This window comes from Halichondria panicea, chromosome 11 (assembly GCF_963675165.1).
Source record: "Halichondria panicea chromosome 11, odHalPani1.1, whole genome shotgun sequence".
In the NCBI taxonomy this organism is placed as follows: Eukaryota; Metazoa; Porifera; class Demospongiae; order Suberitida; family Halichondriidae; genus Halichondria; species Halichondria panicea.
In genome coordinates, this window is record NC_087387.1 from 2,182,524 (window position 1) to 2,202,003 (window position 19,480).

The following is a 19,480-nucleotide window of genomic DNA, read 5'->3' on the forward strand; positions in this document are numbered from 1 at the left end:
AATGACATGCTACACGTGTGTCAAATTGAAGGTGTGTCGATTTGACCCACTTCTAGCGGGTCATTTGACACGTGTTATTAATCATTCCAATTAACACCATTTCAATCTCATAAAACAATAAACAATAACAAAAATAATGACGAGTCTATATAGCGCTATAGCATAATTATAGTAACTGAAAATGAAACAAAAGTATTCAGAAGTGTTTGCAAAACTTGCATGCATGTATCCAGTTAATTATGAGTCTTTACTACAGTCCTTTGAACTTGTCTTCATAGCTAAAATAATGGTGAAAAATATTATAAGTTGTGAACGCATTGTATGAAATTACATACCTATTTCGGACCGGTATTAAGATTCAGACAGCTAGTTCACTTGGAGTGGTTAGGAAGGCCTACCTGCAAAAGAATAATTATGCTGATGAGCTGCAATAATAGTACTCAAATTTGTGTAAATGCCTTGACAACGGCTAGAAAAAAGAATCAGACCGCAAAAATTAATGTCAGAGCAGTTTGAGGATAGTTAAGAGGGCCTATATATATCACACATAAATGAAAGGTGTCAATTTAGCATGCAAACGCATGTCAAACTGCTTTCCCAAAAATTAACACACTAACATGGGTGTCAAATTAATATATGTCATTTTTACTGTGTCAAAACCGGCACATGTGCTAAATTCTACTGTGCTGAAACATCTGTGCTGAAACATCTGTGCTGATTGTATTGTGCTAAATTAATTTCAAACATTAAAAACAACAATACATCAATTCAGTGTTAAAATTGTATCTAAACAAACGATAAGGATATACAAAAGTGAAAGGTTTCTTTTAACATAGTTAAACATAGCAAGTCTGCACTCAGATCACTGCAATTGCAAGATACTGCCTTTGACTTCTCAGCATCACCTGCATGCGCGAAGTAGAAAAATATGTCACATAAAAGCCAGTAGAATTATAACCAAGTATACCAAGTACTTTAGGCATCAATCGTTTTTAACAACAATCATGGGTCGATCACTACCCACTATTTGAGTTTCCCTGCGATTGCATGCACAGCAAAAATAATTATCATCAATCAATGTGTGTATAAAAGCTAGCTATTAGTAGTTTTATGTTATGTAGCTTTGGCACCTCCACCGAGGCATCAGCACCCGCGGTGCTTTCATTAGAAGAAGTAAATAACTCACTTATTGTGCTATTAAACTTGGGCAATATAGCTAGGCTTCAATTGGTCTCCACTTTGTTGAGCCCCCATTCAACCTTTTACTTGCTTGTCCTTCCTGCATAATTATTATATTGTAGAGTTATTACAGGGTGTCATACAGGATTTTAAAGTAGAGGGGGAAATATAAGGCATTCTTTTAAAAAAAGTCAACTGCATGTTATTTCAATACCCTGGTTAGTAGCTATACAGACTACGGATACTCAGTCATACAACATTACTAATACCTGAATTTTAGGGGGGGGGGGGGGTTGGAGCCAGGGGGGATACTTCCCCTGTGTACTGTATGACACCCTGGTACAATTGGTACAATAATTATTATACAATAGCTGTGCAATTAATTGTACAGATGCTCCCCTGTGTACTGTATGACACCTGGTACAATACAATAGTTGTGCAATTACATTGTACAGATGCTCCCCCTGTGTACTGTATGACACCCTGGTACAATTGGTACAATAATTATTATACAATAGCTGTGCAATTAATTGTACAGATGCTCCCCTGTGTACTGTACGACACCTGGTACAATACAATAGCTGTGCAATTACATTGTACAGATGCTCCCTTGTGTACTGTACAACACCTGGTACAATACAATAGCTGTGCAATTACATTGTACAGATGCTCCCTTGTGTACTGTACGACACCTGGTACAATACAATAGCTGTGCAATTACATTGTACAGATGCTCCCTTGTGTACTGTACGACACCTGGTACAATACAATAGCTGTGCAATTACATTGTACAGATGCTCCCTTGTGTACTGTACGACACCTGGTACAATACAATAGCTGTGCAATTACATTGTACAGATGCTCCCTTGTGTACTGTACAACACCTGGTACAATACAATAGCTGTGCAATTACATTGTACAGCATTGTTCAGCATGTTGAGGGAAACTTACCTAGTTCCACAGTTTTTTCAAACAGCTCTCAAACCATGTCTAAACTCAACTTCTTTTCTTCTTTGCAAGAACAGCAAAAAAAAAATCTTTGTTGCTATGCAGCTGCAGCTGCACATCTGTTGTACTGCATGCCCTTATTTGGTACTGAAAACAGCACACTGTGCTGAATTAGCATGTTTACCTGTTTCAGCACACCCATTACATTTAGCACAGTCCATTTAGCACATGTAATCGAACATCAAAATCACAAGCCATGAAAAAGCACACCAATATATACAACACGTAGGCTGTGCTATATGCCTATAAAACAGCACATGTAGTGTGCTGAATCACTGTTTAGCACACCACGGTGCTAATATAGCACACACTCAGGGTCTAAAACAGCACACTCTGTGTACATGTAGAATAATAGCATACAAATCCAATGTGTGTATGTGTTGTGGCAAAAAATGTGGTAAAACTTGTATGTATGGTTATAATAGGAAATGTACCTCAAATTTGTGCCCTGACAGGGACCAGTATTAAGATTCAGACAGCTAGCTCACTTGGAGGGTGGTTAGGATGGCCTACCTGCAGAATAATAACTATGCTGATGACAATAATAGTACTCAAATTTGTGTAAATGCCTTGACAATGGCTAGAAAAAAGAATCGGACCGCAAAAATAAATGTTAGAGCAGATTAAGGATGGTTAAGAGGGCCTACATGTAGAATAATAGCATACAAATCCATGTGTGTATGTGTTGTGGCAAAAAATGTGGTAAAACCGTTGTATGTAATAAATTAAATTGATAGGAAACGTACCTCAAATGTGTGCCCTGACAGGGACTAGTATTAAGATTCAGACAGCTAGCTCACTTGGAGGGTGGTTAGGAAGGCCTACCTGCAGAAGAATAATTATGATTGCTGATGAGCTACAATAATAGTTATTTATTTATTAGTACTGTACTCAAATTTGTGTAAATGCCTTGACAACGGCTAGTAAAAAGAATCAGACTGCGCAAATAAATGTTAGGGCAGTTTAAGGATAGTGTTAAGAGGGCCTACATGTAGAATAATAGCATACAAATCCAATTGTGTGTATGTGTTGTGGCAAAAAATCTTGTATATATAGCTATAACAATAGGAAACGTACCTTTGAGCCCCTCTGTTTCATACACTATCACAATCGAAGGAGTCTGCCATTGTTGAGAAAGGAGAATTACTGACTCATAAGCCAAAAAAACAAGTAGAGTCTATCAATTCTGCAATAATTACATATTAATAGTCTTTTTAATAGAGAATATAAACCTACCACTGAAAAACTGGGTAGTTTCAGAGTTGAGGGTGGTTCCAGCAGTTCAATTCTTTGAAGTGAACAGTTGTCTCGACTGTACTGTACTATACTTGGTTGAACTAACTAGCAAGCGCTAGCTACCATTTAAACAGTCTCACTCGTTGCTATGTCACATTTGTTGCCAGGGACATATGAAGTATGATTTTTACAAGTGATTGTGTTATCACTTGTAACAATCATGTTTATATGTAATGTGCATAAGAAACGACACATGTGTAATGGGTTGTTTTCATTCAGTGGGTTAAAACGACATATTTTTAGCTGTGATAAACTTTTCTAGAGGGTAAATAACACACTTTAAGCAGTTTGGCACATGTGTAACACGCTACACGCGTGCTATAATGGCACATCTCTTTTTACAGTGTGCTTGTCAATGCTTGACTGACTGTATGCATGTCATGTAAATAATTTTGAAGGGGGCATGCAGAGAGCTTCAGTGAGTATCTGCTGAGAAAATGATTCTCATGGCCCTATGCTTTTTACCTTATAAAGTGCCAAGTTAGAGTAGTTGGTGAAAGTTTAGCTAAGAAAATAATCAGAATTATCTGTTTGGTAATTCTCTGTTGCAATTGCACTGCAATCTATACTGTACAACTGAGTAGTATATAGTCAACACTGTTTGATCGGTGTACATTGTGTGCGTGTGCATGCTTGGCACTTGACAAACCATTTACAACTTCAACACTCTTGGATGTCTTCCGGTTACGTAATGTGACATATTGCTTTCGACAATTTTAGTTACTTTAGGTCCTTAAAGAGTGTATAGGGTGGACTTCAGGCTGACCACAGTCATGCATATACCGTATATAATGGTGTATGGTATGGTATATTAGTATCAGATCTAGAGCACATCATGCATGGTACAAGTGAAGCAAAAATTTGTATTTTGAGTATACAAAACAGCTGTATATATATATAGGTACATGATGCAGGCTGTCTCTCGATCGCAGCATGTGCCCAACTGCATGCATGCATATTATAGTTCAGAACAATAAGGATTGTCTAAAAACTACAAATGTGAAGCTAAAATTGGCATTTGGAGTACACAACAGCTGTATGTAGGTACTGCTTATTTGGCTCATTCACAAAGGTTTTTCACTGGCAATTGTAGTCGCAGCATGCATGTCCCAGCTTGCATTGTTTAGGGTATGCACGTGCCCTGTATGCATTTTAGTTAGCATTTGGAGTATAGTACAAACACATCACCTTGGAATCTATGTAAAGAGAGTGATCGAGTATATACTGTCCAGTTGCATTAAATTATAGCTGCTGTGCATCAAAACTTCATTAACTGACGTGAATCAGAACTATGGCATCCAAGCCCACCACAGAGTCTTTATTGGATGGCTATGAAGTTGTGGCTGTAAATCAAGGTTGGCAGTAGTTATATATAGATCAAGATGCACATGCATGTTTGAATATATTGCTCGTGAGATCCTAAAACATATTGCAAACATGGTTAAGGAAGTTCTAAGCAAGCTAGGCCCCGGATGTAAGAAGTATAATAATATCGGATAAAATCTGTCACTTCATGCAGAGTGAAGTCCATTTCTTGAGCCCTATAAGTAACCTGCGGTGTAGCAGTAACTTGTTCTTGACTTGAACTTTTATTTGGAGCACTTGATTTCTCCAACACTTTAGTGATTTATAATTACGTAATTTCATGAGGTCTCCGGATAATATACCACACTTACGTCACCACTAATTGATCTCAATGGTTAACAGCTGTAGGATATATAGAATATTAGCATACAGCCCCAGGCATGCGCAGTTTTTCAAGTTGTTTTTTAGTTTTTTCATTTGTTCAAGCAAAGAGAAAAGAGCGATGCTTGACAGTACTAAGACTCAAAGCGACGGCAGAAACACGGAAGGTGCTCTCCAACAAGATGGCTAAGCTTCCATGGGTCCATGGGCGCGGTTTAGATACATTTTATCCAAGAAGAGCTTGCAACTCCAGTAGGGGACGTCGAATGGTCAATGCTTGGACCAAGGAAGCTCTTGAGCATGCATCTGTAGGAGTCAACATGTTGCTCAACTAGCTCTTTGACGGCTGCAAAATCCGGCATAGTCTTGTTTTTTTTGCAGTCTGCATCGTGGATTGAATTGTTGCTAGGGGGAGGTCCTTTTATAGTGCTGCGGTCACGTGGTATAAATCAGATATGCCACACCTACTCGGAGGTTATGCACCCATATATCCTCCGCTACCGTGGTTACTTCGAGGCGGCTCTTAGGTGTGGTATATCCTATACTTATCAAACTAAAAAAACATTTGCAATGTGAACGTTGCTAGGATTGCCAGGAAAAGAAAAGTGCGAAAAAGCGAAGAAACAAGAAATTCGGCGAGTGCATAACTCCAATCCGTTACAACTTCATTCACATGTACTGTTTCAATTTTTTGTTCGTTTTGTGCTTTTCCTGGCCAATTCTTCAGTAATTTTTATCATATAATTATAGTGAATTTTTTGCAAGCTATATAATGTGTTTGTGATGATTTCCCTTACAGTATTGAGCAAACATGCAAGTGTTGGATGTGTGGGTGGATGATTGTGAATTCAGTTATTCGCGGTTCATTTTTACCCAACTTGTATTTTAATTCTAATTCTAAAATCAGTAGGCCACTCGGCTGTACATGTTCATGGCGTTGTAACGGATTGGAGTTATGCACTCACCGAATTTCTTGTTTCTTCGCTTTTTCGCGCTTTTCTTTTCCTGGCAATCCTAGCAACGTTCACATTGCAAATGTTTTTTTAGTTTGATTCCCTTTCTTTTTCAGTACAGCAGTATTTTTATACTCTTCAATAATGAAATGTGAAATGCCTAAGAGGAATGTCAAGAAGCAAGAGAAGTTCAAGAAGAGAAGAGAAGACAGGCCATGCAGACTGGAATATATGAACACATAATTCTTATTACAGTGTTCATTTATCTATGCATGTTAAATACTAGAGTGTATACTTCAAGTGCAAAAGCATGGAGGCCTATGGTAGATCTAGCCAGTAGCATACCTGAGTTGAGAATGGAGAGAAGTTGGAGAAAAGGCAGTGGCGGATCTAGGATTCTTGAAAAAGGGGGGTTCCAGGGCTCTGAGCGGGCCAAGGACTGTTAAAAAAAAGGTCGTCACTTCTTCTAAACAGTGAGCATGCATTAACACACCGAATTTTTTCCTCTAAAAAAAGGTCATCACTTTTCATGAAGCAGTCTGCATGCACTCGCTGGAGAGTTTTTAGCCTTCATAGTCACTGAAACTGCACAGACAAAGCTTCACAGGACTAACAAGGACTAAAGGTAAGTGAGAAGTGCATGTGAAAGCTAGTAAGAAAGGAACAACTTGCTAACTAGTTGCTTGAGCCTCCCACTCACTTCTTTCTCAAAGGGGGGTTCAATTGAACCCAAAGAACCCCCTCTGGATCCGCCACTGAAAAGACTAGGGACTGTTTGTGTACCGATCGATGTCACAGCCGGTTAACCAGCCACGCCCATCTCATAAGTTGCCATGTGCGTTGCTGTGGCAGTCATTTAAAGATGGCGGAATTGCGTAGGTAAGAAAAGTGGAGCCTGAGAGGTCATCTGCCTCTTGGAAGCGGACGCAATTCTGCGAAAAACGCCCATGGTCCGGGTTCTAGTCGACTAGAGGCTGTATCTAGAATCTTCTGAACATGTCTGTACAAGGAGGAAATGCTTTCCAAGAAAGTTACTTACTTACTAACTTACTTAGTCAGTCAGACGAAACGCGGTGAAATATGAAAATAGTGCAATTTTTCAAATATCAATAGTAATGCATGAGAATATTCATTGACTATAATTTCACACATTTAGACAGATAAAAGGCTAACTAAGCTATCTGTCAACTCAGTTTCTTGCTGTGGCCTTTCCCTGCAGAAATAGAGCAGTCTAAACACGAGTCAAAATTTGTGCAATAATTGAAAACACACACAACTGCACTGTCAATCCTATATGTACAACCTACTGGTTGTACTAATAGTGCAGAGCAATAGCTAAATTATGTAAAAACAATGTGAAATATGCCTTTATTTCTTTGAAACACTGATTGAATTGTACAGGAGGTGCACAAGCAGACATTAACCGCACACACCAAGAGGGAAATGATCTTATAACTCGAGAGAAAACGCAAAAAGGTTTATATAATCACAATAATATATATAAGACTATAGTCTAAGAATTGTAAGCATTATGATTATATATAGCTACACATTAATCAGATGTGATCGAGCTCAAACCTGCGTGTGTATCATGATTGTTATTTTTCTTGTGTCACATGTAGATCCTAAAAAACGAAAATTGGGAGAAGTAAAACTTCCTCCATCTATACCACTTGTCAGACACGATCAAGAAAGCAAATCAATTGTTGTGGACAAGGAAGCTGTGAAATTTTTAAATCATATTACAAAACCGGTTGCTGTTCTGGGCATATGTGGCCCTTATAGAACTGGAAAGTCATACTTCTTGTCACAAGTGTTAGGTGGAGATGATTTCACAGTTAGCCACTCCAGGGATCCATGCACCAAAGGAATCTGGATGTCCACTAATGTATTAGAATTTGATGACCACACCCTAATACTACTCGATACAGAGGGTATAGGTGCTGCTCAGGCAAGCGAGAGCTCCTCCAAAGAGGAAGTGACAGGTATCCTCATTCTTGTCACTCTACTGAGCTCGTGTTTGATATACAATACCAAGGGTGGAGCATTTACTGAATCAGACGTGCAGCAAATGAGGTACATAACATTCTTGTCAATGCATGGAAAGTAATCATCACTGTATATATAACCTTGTGGCCAGATAATACTACGAAGTAGTATGTGTATAATTATGTAGAGAACTGAAGTGCTACTTGAACTCTCGTAGAAAGGTGATAGGCAACGCCTCACGTTATGCTATAGGTAAATACAGTGTGTGACGTGCAGCAAATGAGGTACACAACATTTTGAAAAGTAATCATTAGTGTTATAATTTATATTTATTTAATTTATATAGTTATAATTTATATAATTTATATAGTTATAATTTATAACTAGGGGTACACATGGTGCAATCCTCGCTCAGTCCATTTGCTTGGCTTATGACACCATTTAACCCTTTCCCGGCTTTAGCTGTCATATGACGGCAGCGGTAGTCAGAGGAGGTATGGCAAGGTCAAAAGGTCACTAATGAATTTATCACGTGAGCTTATGTTTTGTGTAGGATTTCCTGTTTGCCACTGTACCCTGCTTAATATAAGATTACTCTTTGCATAGATACTGGAAAATAGAACTTGAAAACTAACTGTACCCTCAAGGTACAGCTGTATTTCGAAGAAAAAATAGCAAGTGAACTTTTGACCCTTTTGACCTCAGAGAACCGCCTAAACTACAAGCCTCACTAACTTAAATAAGGGCCGCTCATAGAATTGTGGATGATAGAGTTAAAGGCCTCTACCTCCAAAAAGGAGCCTACTGGTAAGACTCCATTAAAGCCCAAGCACAATTGAACATTCATAAAATGGAGCAGATTAATTAACATTGTCTTTCTTGATCACATGATTGTATATAGGCCTATATAAAGTTTAGTGCACACAATACAGTATTATGCTCTGTTAATGTTTCACAAGGCGGATCAATGGTCCAGTCTCTGTATAGCCCTTGTAAATCTGTATCTTCAGAACTGCCATACATAATCTTCATTGTCACTACAGTGGTGCGTGCATCAAGTCTGTTGTATTGCCTTCCTCCTTGTTACAAGAATTTCTATTTATATAACAACGAGGCATCAGCCACCTGATTCATTCATACATTTATAGGGGAATCTGTCTCACAAATTTTTGGACCTGCACGTAGACAAAAGAGACAGTGTTGGGTATTTTATGATAAATACAAATACATGTAGCAAGCCTAGCTAGTCTGAAAGCTTACCTCGATGATACAACTTTATTAGCTGTTGGAGGATGCACTTCTGGTGTCATGTCCTCATTCAACAAGCAGTTCAACAGCTCTACTGATGTGGATCCATCTTGATGCAAATAAATATGTTCATTATTATGCCTCGATGCGCATGCACAAGCGAGGTATACGGTAGTGTGTTTGTGTGTCTGTGTGTCTGTGTGTCTGTGTGTGTGTGTGTGTAGACCGCTACAGCTGCTCAAGGATGAATTAAGAGTTTCTATAGGCTTCTAGTCATGTTTAATTGGGTTTTAATTTGTGGATTTGCAAAATAATGCTTTGTTCTTGAGTTATGCCTAGTTTTGGAATGCTATTGCAGCCTTTTCAGAAGAGTCCGTAGCAAAACTTGTTCACCGAGTGTTACTACTCTACTTAGTAGTTAGCTCTGCACTAGAACGCTAGCTATTGGTAGCTGCAAGAGTGAGCAGAGAGCTGCAAGGCTCTCTGCTGACTTGCAGCCATTAATTTTAGACTTGAACTTTTGGCATCGATCGTTTTTAACAACAATCATGGTTGATCATTACCCACTATTCGGTTGATTGCATGGCAAAATTCATCATGATAATTATAATCAATGTGTGTATAAAAGCTAGCTATTAGTAGTTTTATGTTATGTAGCTTTGGCACCTCCACCGAGGCATCAGCACCCGCGGTGCTTTCATTAGACCTGTAGTATTTTATTTGGTGCACGGTTCAAAGTACAAATCATGCAAGCTAGCCATGACCTTTTGACTTTGTCGTACCTCCTCTGAGCGGTAGTGAAAAAATTGTTGTGCACATGTGTTAGAGCTATGTGCACGCTGTAGGTACCAGCACATGCGCATTGAGCACATGCGCATTGAGCTGCTCTTTCACGTGGTATATTGTATTAATCTCGCTCCTCTGGTTGCCTATCTCGCTCTTTTTTGGTATGCTTTGAGACAATACATGAGGCGGACAGCTACTCCTACTTGGAAATCTTGTGCCTAGTTTCAACCTCTGGCTCAATAAGAATCTCAAATTGTGCCTTCTTTGCCTTGAATTCGGTTGGTGCAAGGTTTGGCCGCCTTACATCTTACAACCATCTCTCTGCCTCCCAGTTACGCTCTACGGGTCAGAGCTTTGGTCCCTCACAAAAATGGACCTAACAATGTTGGATTGAGATGCCCCTCGCTAGCACTCACAAGCCTTATTGGCTCTTTGGGGATCTCCTCTCTAGTAGACTGCAGGCAGCTTTGCTTTATAAACTTTATTGCACGCATGTCAACAAATGATCTTCCTAAGAGAATACTAATGGAATGGCTGCTCCTGGACACTGTCTCTGGCCTACTCAAGACTATAGGTCCGCCCTATATAGCCTCAACCCATTCTTTCCCGCCAATTTCTGCCATGGTTTCGTATGGAAAAATAAAGACTCGTTTAAAAGCAGCAGCGAATAAGTTCTTGCTCATTGGGCAATAATATGTCAATCTGGTGGACTCCTGCTCTCACCTCCAGATATCATCTCTGCCTGCTCATCTTGGGAAGCCCTCCCAGTTATGGTCATGCTCACTGAAAGATAGATCACTCCACGGCCCCTCTAACTTCAGAATAAGACTTCTCACAGGCTGTGACGGCCTAGAACTAGACGCATCAAGGTTTAGATACGTGCTAATTCAGCTCCACCCACAGTGCCACGCCCCATATACATGGGCAATTATTTAAGATGGGCGTTTATTAATGAAGAGACAGCTTTTACCATGGGTGTTTAAATGAGATGGGCGTTTAATTAAGTAAATACGGTACATGCATGCAGACAGACAGACACACACACACAGTCAGCTTTACCGTATCCCTCGTGTGGCTACGCCTCGAGGCATAACTATCAATATATATGTAGTGTGAGCCGGTATGTGCTCACCTTGATTTCAGGCCTCAATGAAGAGAGAATGCATTGTATAAAATGTCTGCATATGCACATATTTTGCTTAATTTGAGTTTCAATAATCATTATGTCATTGCAAAAAGAAATCTATAACATAGCTAGCTACCAAGTTGCTTGTTGTGCTTTAACATCTCTTCTGCGTTGTAACAATGCGGTTTTGAGATCCACCATTATGGCAATCAGAGGAATTATAATAGATGTCAGCAAACATGGAGTATAGAATCTACTTCATGAGCCAATTGCCCTGGCTATATAACATGCATGCATGCACTAAGTTACACAGTTTGCAAAAGAAAACTTGAATGCTATACAGCACAGTTCCGATTATCCGATATCCAAACCCTGATTCTCTGAAATCTCGATTATCCGGATGAATTTTATGCAGATGCAGATATTGACGCACCTTGGTCCAGCTGTTACAGCAGCATAGCGGGTTCAAAATTTGTAGCAAACACCTACTCGCACATGCATGCATGCATACACATGATTGAAATTACATGCTGATTATGCCTTGAGCGCTATAGCTGTTTGTTGTCTACAAAGAGTCAGAAAAAAGCTGCAAAGCTGCATGCATGTACAGCCAGAATCAACCTTTGTGAACTCTGATCTCATTCAGATCCACCTATTATTCATTGACAAATGCAAATAATATAGAGCACCTATGAAATTACTGGCACAAAATAGGTTCAACAGCTAACTCTTTAGTACATGGCTAACTCTAAGTTGAATAGAAATATTGTGTGAACAGATGCTATAAAAGATTCTGAAGACTCAACACGGCAGCTTGCCAGTCCTTTCTCTCCAAGAGAAAGGGAGACTTGCAACAGCCTTCAATGTGAGTAAAACTAGCCTATCTTGAAAAAACCTTTATAGTTTGCAAATCCTCAAATCAAAATCCAAGAAAACACGACTAAAAGCCTATATAGAAGCTGTTAGTTTTCGTCGCATTGTAACCGTTGAGCTGTTACAGCTTGAACAGACCACACACAGTCAGCTTTACCGTATCCCTCGTGCAGCTACGCCTCGAGGCATAACAATTACGAGAATAATAGACAGATTTTGGAAATACAGGTCAGTCGAGTCAGTATAATTAACAAAATTATGTGTATATTTAGGAATACTGCATGGGTATATAGTTTTCAAATTGGTGGATAGTTTTCCCTTAGCATGGCATCATTCTATGCTATAAATTATAGATAGAGTCATGTGGCCATTATTAAAGTTTGTGGGATGTGCATATAGTCTATGCATGCATGGTCTATATGCATGTTTTTCATAAAGGCAATTTTAAAAATATAGGCTGTTAACTTGAGCATAATTATAAGAGAATAGGTAATATCTCAAGCATACTGTATATACATGCATGTGGCTCTTATGAGTCATCTGCATGGTATACGAACATTTCAGCCATCTGGATGAGGTGGGAACACAAGTTATAAGTGTTCTAATAGTTGAGCCTAAATTTTGAGGTTTTAGGCATACAGATCTATTTTGTTACTCTCTATATCATATACATGTTATTTTTTACTATAGAGATTACCCCTTCTTCATAACACAAAAATCCATCTGCAGGTGTTGCACTTGCTCTATATAATTTTTATATAGTTACCGTATATTATTATTTCGGACGTTTTTCTGGGTGATTTTCGTTGTTTTAATACAGCGGACACACTGGTGCTTTATATCCAATACCTTGAAAAGTTGAGTTAAATTTCAAGCAACATAACTTTATAGCCAGCAAGAGTGCTCCAGGTAGATATGTTTGAGGATTAGCTAGCTTTAGATAGCTAGTGCAACTATTCAGTCACACTGACTGTTCTATTAAACTGCAGATGCATGCTTGTTCTAATTTTTCCGGACATTTCACGTGCTCTATAAATTTATGTTCGAATTACACCCAGTAAATTTCCAAAAGAATTATTTGTTGTCGTTGTATGCTCAGCGGAGCTGGCATGTATGTCAGGTTTCACTTCCTTGAACTCTGTATCTGTAGTTAACTCTCTTTTTGAAGTGCACAGCTCAAATTGCCGGCGGGGGACTATAGGAGTTTGCCTAGCAAAACGAATATACAAAGGAAATACAGTTTACGTTCCTAATTCGACCTTAATAGTAATAAAGCAACATTTCGATCATTTATATACAGCACTTCTTAGGGGTTTGGCTATAGGTGTCCATGATACGGAATTGCTTTAAAATTTTCTTGGGCCTCCCTACAAGAAATTAAGCAGATGTTGGGAGCATGCAGGTTGTACATTCTTGAGCGCTACAAGCAAAGGTTATGACGTCACACACTGCATATATATGCCTATGCGGCTCCGCCCTGAGGCAAAAAATAATAGTGTCTATTTTTATAGCTATATAGGGTAGTTAGCAAAATCGTACCATGAGAATTTACAAATTTTATATTGTATACACAGCTGCTTTGCAAAGCTATCCCAATCAGTGATGATAAGTGAATCTCTACACGATGATTTGCATGAGAACAATCTCAAGAATTACTTTCCTAATTTTCTGTGGCTGATGAGAGATTCTGATTTTGAATGTAAAGATGACAATGGAGAAGAGATTTCGCCTACTGATTATCTTTTCCAAAAAATTTTAGTAACAAACAATACAGGTGATAAGCCACTAAGCACCAGAGACAGAGCTGTCAGCAGTATACGAGCAATTTTCCCCAAAATCCAGTGCCTGGATATCCCATCACCAGGTTCAGGTATTTCAAACCCGAAGAAAGAGCATCTTATTGACCCAGACTTTCATACAAGTATAAATAAAGCTAAGAGATATGTAGTTACCAACACACCCGTGAAGCTAGGTTTCAATAAATCTACAAAATTAAACGGACCAATGTTGGCTACTTTACTACATGAGTATGTGGATGTTCTCAACAAACCAGGCACCGTTCCAAACCTGGAGGTTAGCTATCAGAAGGCAGTTGAAGCAACACTTACAGAAACAGCACATCGCCTAGCTAAAAACTACAGCAAGCAAATGAGCTATCTTTTAGATCCGATACCTCCTTTAGAAGAAGGAGACATTGAAAATCTTAAACATACACATTCTGTACGACTTGAAGAAAGCTTAAATGAGGATATTTTAAAAACATGTAGAGCTCCAATTGAAAGCGTGAAAAAGACAGATGCACTATTTGAAGTACATGAAAAAGTTTATACAGATCTACTAAAGTTTTTCACAATTGAGCTACATAGACTGATTCCAAAAGCAGCACACACAGATGAAACACTTCTAAAGGATGAACAAACAAGAAAGAGACAATTGTTACAGAGATTTGAGCAATTAATATTTACGGTAATAACAGACCCAGAGAAAAAAGAATGTTTGGGGGGATATATATCTCATTTTGCCAAGCTCAATACAGAGAAGTCTGAAAGCAAATGTAAGGATGTTTTTGAAAAGATCTACAAGTGCTACATAACAGAAGCACATACAGGAGCACCGGAAAGGGAAATTTTGTATGCAGAGTATTCTGAAGAAGCAGTGGGACCAGCAAAGGACAAAGTTTTTCAAAAGTTGTCATCTCAAATTCCTGGACCTCCACAAAATGTGAACTTAGAGACTCAAATATTATATTGGGAGAAACCGCTAGTAAACGCTGATGCTATCAACTCCTATTACATTGAATGGCAAAGAGAAGGAGGTGACACTAAACGAGAAAAGACCCACAATAATAATTATTTTAAACTTGAACATTTAAAACCTAAAACCAACTACTCTATTAAAGTTCAAGGATTTAATGATTCTAAAAATAGGTATGGTGAATATAGCGCTGTGTATACATTTCAGACAAAGGCAGACAAACCTGAAAAACCAAAGATGCCCAAAATTATTCCAAAAACAGAGGAAACAGCCATGCTTATAATTACAATGTTATCAGAAGCAGAACAAAATGGAAGTCCAGTCTCCAACATCATTATCAGCAGATGTAGTGACAAAAATTCAACTTGGGAAGTTCAAACTTTTCCAGTAGATTCTTCTCAAGGAGAGTTTCAGGCACTAGAGGTTGACATAACTTGTAAAAACAATGAGCAAAAATTGTGGCTTCAAGTTCAATTTAAGAATGAAGCTGGAGTAAGCGAACCGAGTGAAAGTGCCCTACTGGAAATAACCGACATGATACCAGGAAAACCAGAGAACATTAAAACCATTGCTAAAGCTAGACAAATTCATGTGACTTGGGATCCCCCAATAAATAACCCAGGAGCAGTAAACCACTATGTAATTCAATGCTGGCAAATGAGAGATGATCAAGAACTGTCTTCTTGCGAGTCAGACAAAAAAACGAGGCACGATAAGAGATCTGTGTTAATAAAATCACTAAGGCCATATACGAAATACAACATTCACGTCAATGCTAGAAACCACAGAAACAATACGGTCACAAATGGTTATGGTACTTTAGATGTGCAAACACTAGCTGACGTTCCAGACAAACCACACCCTCCAACTATCAGGGTGACCTCAGCTAGAGAAGCAATGATAACATTCTATCGACAAAAGCCTAACGAAGAAAACGGGAGCCAAGTTAACAATATTGCTATTGAGCAACAAACTAAACACAAAGAACAAGCTACAAAATGGACTGTAGTGAAAGAACACCTACTGATAGATTCAGGTCAGAGTGATAAATCAAATCTCAGTGTGCCTGTTGAATTAATCAACTTCACTGAACCTTGTATTAGCTGCTATCGTGTTGTAACTGTCAATTCAATTGGAAGAAGTGAACCAAGCCAAGCAGTAGAGGTACACCCTGAAAGTATAATTCCTGGATCGCCGGAGAGGCTTAAAGAAACTACAATTGAAAGCAATTCTATAACCATTTCTTGGAAAAAACCAAAAGTTAACCCACTAGTATCAAAACAATACCAGATAAAGTACAAAGAAGTCGAGGGGAAAAAATGGAGTTTGGAAAAAGCAAATGCAAGTGGCATACGTTCATATGAAGTATCTGAGCTTCGACCCAACACTGAGTACACTTTCACTGTACAAGCTCTAAACGAAACCTTAATGTCAGAGGAAGCTACTTTACTTGTACGCACACCACCCTCTGTACCAGCAAAGCCAAAGCCACCAATTGTGACACCAGAAGGAGAAGAATTCACATTGAAGGCACATCTACCACCAGTTAAAGATAGTGGGAGAGAAGTTACTCACCTTCATGTTCACTACTATGGTAAAAGTTGCGATAGTCCCCAAAAAACAATTGACTATATAGTTGAACACCAAGCATCAGTACAAAACAATTCTCACGAGCAACAAGTACAACTGAACATCGATGACACTTGCTGGATAAGTATTAGTCTAAGTAATGAGGTTGGAGAGAGTCAAGAAAGTGATCTAGTTGCTATATCTCCTGCCGATGTGATTCCCGGATTTCCCGATAAATTGGAATGCACACCAGATGCTAGAAATGTCAAGCTATCATGGAACGTGCCACAAAAAAATGGAAATGCAGCTAAACATTATGAGGTTCTCATTAAAAACACAAAAAATCAGAAATGGGAAACTAAAAATGTCTCAATCCATCAAAAAAGGCTTAACGAAACCCTTTCTTATGAAGCGACAGTAAATGACCTCAGTCCAATCACAACATATCACCTTGGTGTACGAGCGATTAATAACACATCTCGTATTGGAAACATTTCTGAATTAGTGGCCAGAACAACAAGTGCTCCCCCAGACAAGCCTCTTAAACCAATAGCAGTTGAACCTATTACAGGAGATCCATTACGGGCCAATCTTAAGCTCAAAATGCTATCAAAAGAACAAATGAACGGAAGCGCCGTAGAGAGTGTGATTATTGAATGTGAGTTCAACAAGAAACCAGTCGAACTAACTGCTGAGCAACAGGTTGAAAACACAAGTACAATGTTGGAAATTGACCTACCTAATCTACGAGACCCTAAAATAAAAACATACTCATTCTGCATTCGAATGAAAAATGGGGAAGGGGAGAGCCCTCCAAGTGATGCGTTCATGTTACCAATTTCAGAACTACAACCAGGTTCACCTAAGAACATAAAGATCTCAGAAATCACAGCACACACGTTAAAAGTGCAATGGGAAGAACCTGCTATCCATCCAGCACTTGTTACACACTATAACATTGAATACAACGCAGTTCAAACTGACCGATTTGACAAAAACACTATTACAGTGAAGAGTGAAGTAAAAGAATATATAATCTCGAAACTGCGTTCCTATCAACAGTACTGCATCAAAGTTATTGCCACCGCTGCAAAACACAGCGAGCCGATACAAACTAATGCCATAACAAAAGAGATTTATCCCGGTGCCCCTACTTCTCTAATGGTCGAGAAAATAAGTGATATCAGTGTCAAAGTTGGATGGAGAAAGCCAAAAGAAAGACCTGAAGAGGTATGTTTCTATAAGGTAGAGTTGAGAGAAGGCAACTGCACAAACGCTGCAAAAGCAAACATTTCCGAGGTGAAAAACGAGCGACGTTCTCTAGGATACTCGACAGTTTTTGAAAATCTGGATCCTTTTACAACCTACACGGTTAGTGTAAGCTCTTACAATAACAACAATGCAACACACACGGATGCTATGGAATGCTTGACGTTATCAACTAAGATGAGCACTCCTGCTAAAGTAGCACTTGGGATACTTTCAGCACCCACAGTAGTTGGTCCAATTATCATAGCTATTACACAAGCAAGAGACGAAAACATTAATCCGTCAGATGATGAATTCGATGACGAATTAGACACACATACAAGTGCCGCAGAAAATTAAAGCATACAATTATTATGACTGTGCATGTAGAACTGTTGAGTGATCATAATTATTTTTAGTTATAGTTTAGGTATAATTATATAATTATACATAATTATACTAGTTTACACAAAACACTAATATTAGTACACAAACGACTCTTACACATTTTAGAATTACAGTAGACTCTCATTAAAGAGAGATAGGCTTTTTGCTGTAGAGATAAAAAATGTTTGTGTTACAAGTAACATGTATAACTAATCATGTATATAATTATGCTGACAATAATGAAAGCACCGCGGGTGCAGATGTGGATATGTCAAGTGCGATGACCCAGAGAGTTCACAAGAGTACGATTGTACGGAAGTACAGAAGCCCATTAGGGCAATTCACTTCCTATTTAGAAAGGTCAGAGGTCACTACTAACTCAGAAGTGAGGCCACATGCATGGAAGTAACGCGACTTGAAAGTGAAGCCGATTGGAAATTCTAATGAATTTAACCCTTTCCCACCTATTGATTTAACCATTAAAAATTCATATCTCTTGAACCATACATTGAAATCACTTCAAACCCAGGGGTGCCATGACAACATCATCATAACCTAGCAACTGACCACCCCCACTAATTAGCAATTGTTTACAAACATTCACAATTCAGTATTTACACAAAATATATTGTATGAAGGCACAAAGTGACTATAAAGATTGTATATGCATGCTTGTACCATGATGTGCTCTGACACCAAGGAGTATCCATTGAAACTCTCAGGATACTCCAGGGTACAAATCCCATGTACCCTAGGGTATACATTGGCTGTGGTCAGCCTGAAGACCATCCTCCATGCACCCTTAAAGGACCCCCTCTTTTATAGATGCACTACTGTGACACACTTGGATCACATTGTGAAGATCAATTCTTCAGTATCCAATCAGATTCACTAAAACTACCGGACCACATTGGAACTGGGTTGTCTGAAGTTGTAAATGTGGTTTGTCAAATGAACACAAAAAATTAATGTGCACAGTGCATGCACAGCAGGAATCAAAGAGTGTTTACTACTACTCAGTTGTAAATGGATTAGATAACAGCTTCTAATTGCTTAGACTGGCGGCGACAGCCGCTCGCGACTGGCAAACTGCCTATCAGTCACTCGTCTCTGCTGCAACAAGCATTGCAGTCTATCAGATTGCTCAACGTCATATTAGCCCTAACCGCACTTACACTTCAGGGGATTCAGTACATTCTAGCAAAATTTAATCACATTTCTATAATGATATTCATGTTTGGTAGTGTCGTATGATCTATACACTTCTGCTGAGTCAAGTGACTTATAGGCAGTTTTCCAGTCACTCGCGCGTACCTAACCTGTACCATGGATATCTGCATGTGTATTGTTATTGTACTACCGAGGGCAGTTCTATATG

At 38.8% G+C, this 19,480-nt stretch overlaps 1 protein-coding gene and 1 long non-coding RNA gene across 8 annotated transcripts; one reads left to right on the forward strand and one right to left on the reverse strand.

The window, feature by feature from the left end:
- Positions 1-107: 107 nt before the first annotated feature.
- On the reverse strand, positions 108-11,032 carry LOC135344641 (uncharacterized). Of its 6 annotated transcripts, XR_010397475.1 has the most exons (11): positions 10,869-11,032; positions 9,372-9,468; positions 3,424-9,286; positions 3,265-3,373; positions 2,934-3,012; positions 2,622-2,700; positions 2,131-2,311; positions 1,187-1,279; positions 843-905; positions 336-398; positions 108-278 (listed from the first exon to the last, which is right to left on the reverse strand). It is a non-coding gene; the product is annotated as an uncharacterized LOC135344641 (long non-coding RNA). The 6 variants fall into 6 exon arrangements; XR_010397479.1 differs by lacking the exon at positions 9,372-9,468 and having other exon boundaries at positions 3,424-7,335; XR_010397477.1 differs by lacking the exon at positions 9,372-9,468 and having other exon boundaries at positions 3,424-8,357.
- On the forward strand, positions 4,697-18,330 carry LOC135344562 (titin-like). Of its 2 annotated transcripts, XM_064541787.1 has the most exons (4): positions 4,697-4,838; positions 7,524-7,598; positions 7,745-8,198; positions 13,719-18,330. In XM_064541787.1, exons 1-4 carry the CDS (start codon positions 4,775-4,777, stop codon positions 18,073-18,075), a joined length of 4,950 nt encoding a protein of 1,649 aa, XP_064397857.1. In that variant the 5' UTR covers positions 4,697-4,774; the 3' UTR covers positions 18,076-18,330. The 2 variants fall into 2 exon arrangements, with proteins under 2 accessions (XP_064397857.1, XP_064397858.1); XM_064541788.1 differs by lacking the exons at positions 4,697-4,838; positions 7,524-7,598; positions 7,745-8,198 and adding an exon at positions 8,385-8,395.
- The last annotated feature ends 1,150 nt before the right edge of the window (positions 18,331-19,480 follow it).

Bases quoted from the DNA above. Each gene is read 5' to 3' on its own strand.
- LOC135344562 (XM_064541787.1), top strand. From the start codon at position 4,775: ATGGCATCCAAGCCCACCACAGAGTCTTTATTGGATGGCTATGAAGTT. The intron at 7,599-7,744 runs GTTTATATAATC...TGTCACATGTAG, and splicing joins TCGAGAGAAAACGCAAAAAG to ATCCTAAAAAACGAAAATTG. The intron at 8,199-13,718 runs GTACATAACATT...TTGTATACACAG, and splicing joins TCAGACGTGCAGCAAATGAG to CTGCTTTGCAAAGCTATCCC.